At 41.5% G+C, this 1,347-nt stretch overlaps 1 protein-coding gene across 1 annotated transcript; it reads left to right on the top strand.

Annotated features, from left to right (window-relative positions):
* The first annotated feature begins 293 nt into the window (after positions 1 to 293).
* LOC110544241 (keratin-associated protein 27-1) lies at positions 294 to 976 on the top strand. The gene has a single exon (XM_021630298.2). The coding sequence runs from the start codon at positions 359 to 361 to the stop codon at positions 974 to 976; it is 618 nt and encodes a 205-aa protein (XP_021485973.2). The 5' UTR covers positions 294 to 358.
* The last annotated feature ends 371 nt before the right edge of the window (positions 977 to 1,347 follow it).

Here is a 1,347-nt window from a genome sequence, read left to right as displayed (position 1 = left end):
ATGTAAAAAGTCATAATAGTGAGCTTGGATGACACACTGGGACTCTTATTTGACAAACCTCACCCTGATGACTCAGCTGTGGAGCTCACATAAAAGCCATTTTGAAGATTAACAATCGGACTTGCATCTTGTTAATAAGACACCATTTCACATAGACCTAAGCAAAGCACTAATAAGATGTTATCCTTCAAATTAGCTTAAGCAACGAGGTGCAAAGGAGTCTTGAAAATAAAGGCCAACACCCAGCTTTCTGAGTACTATATAATGTCCCCAGCAAAGATCTAATGTCTACATCTTTAAACCTGACGTTTCACGCCTTGAGTCTTTTTAACTGAGTTCAATTAAGGGTTTGGGGAATATGCCTCACAGCCACTGCCACTCATTCGGGAGCTTGGGGAAAGCCCCATCACTCACTTCCATCACACACAACTCTAATCCTAAAAGCTTTGAAGATGGAATTTTCTTGCCCAGCAGTTGTCACAGCAGAACCTGGCTCCTAGACAGCTTTCAAGGATCCTACCGTGAGACCTCCACCTGCCAACTGGACAAATGTGAACAGCACCAGTGCAAAGTGGACCCCTGTGCACAAAGTTCCTGGAACTCCAGAGCTGACCAAACAACTTGTTCTAGTTCCAAGACCTGTGAAAGAACAGCGTGCCAATCAGGAATCTCCCTAGCTGTGCCAGAGTGTGCTTCTCAACCCTGCCCATCAAGAAACTGCCAGCAAGTGGGCTTTGTAGCCCAGAGCTACCAACCTGCAAGCTACATGGCCAAGTGTTACCCGCTAAAGCCTACAGTGTCTGAGAGTTGCCAGCCTGTGGAGTCTGAATCCAGACAATGCTGCTCTCAGGTCCCCGCATCCAGTTCCTGTAATTCCTTGAGCAACATTGTCTCTGGGCCACATCTTATGGAATCTCCTAGCACTTATGAGCCAACATGTTGTGTGACTGGTGGTTCACAATTGCCTAGTAAGTGATGGATATGGTTGACTTGAATTGATTTCTGAATACTTGAAAACTTGATTTCTCTAAATCTAATACAATGTAGTTTTGTTTAGGAACAAATGAATATGTGTTTTTCTACTACTCATTCCAAAATCAAGAATTTCTTCTTTTCCTTTTGGGTTTTTCTGGTGGTAATCTGAGATCATAAAACATGCTAACCATTTTAGAACACTAGGACACTATTTACTGTTCACCAGGGAATAACCATTGCTTCTAAAAAGACAGCTTTTCACTAGTAGCTAGTGTGTGTGAAATTATGTAGCAGAAGGTTTAGTTTATTTATTTTTTAAAAAATAATTTATTTAATCTATTTTATATGCATTAAGAAAGGTGTCAGATCCCT

This window comes from Meriones unguiculatus, chromosome 17 (genome assembly GCF_030254825.1).
Source record: "Meriones unguiculatus strain TT.TT164.6M chromosome 17, Bangor_MerUng_6.1, whole genome shotgun sequence".
NCBI lineage: Eukaryota > Metazoa > Chordata > Mammalia > Rodentia > Muridae > Meriones > Meriones unguiculatus.
Note: the sequence above shows the minus strand (reverse complement) of the source record. Positions and strands in the feature narration are given on the sequence as shown.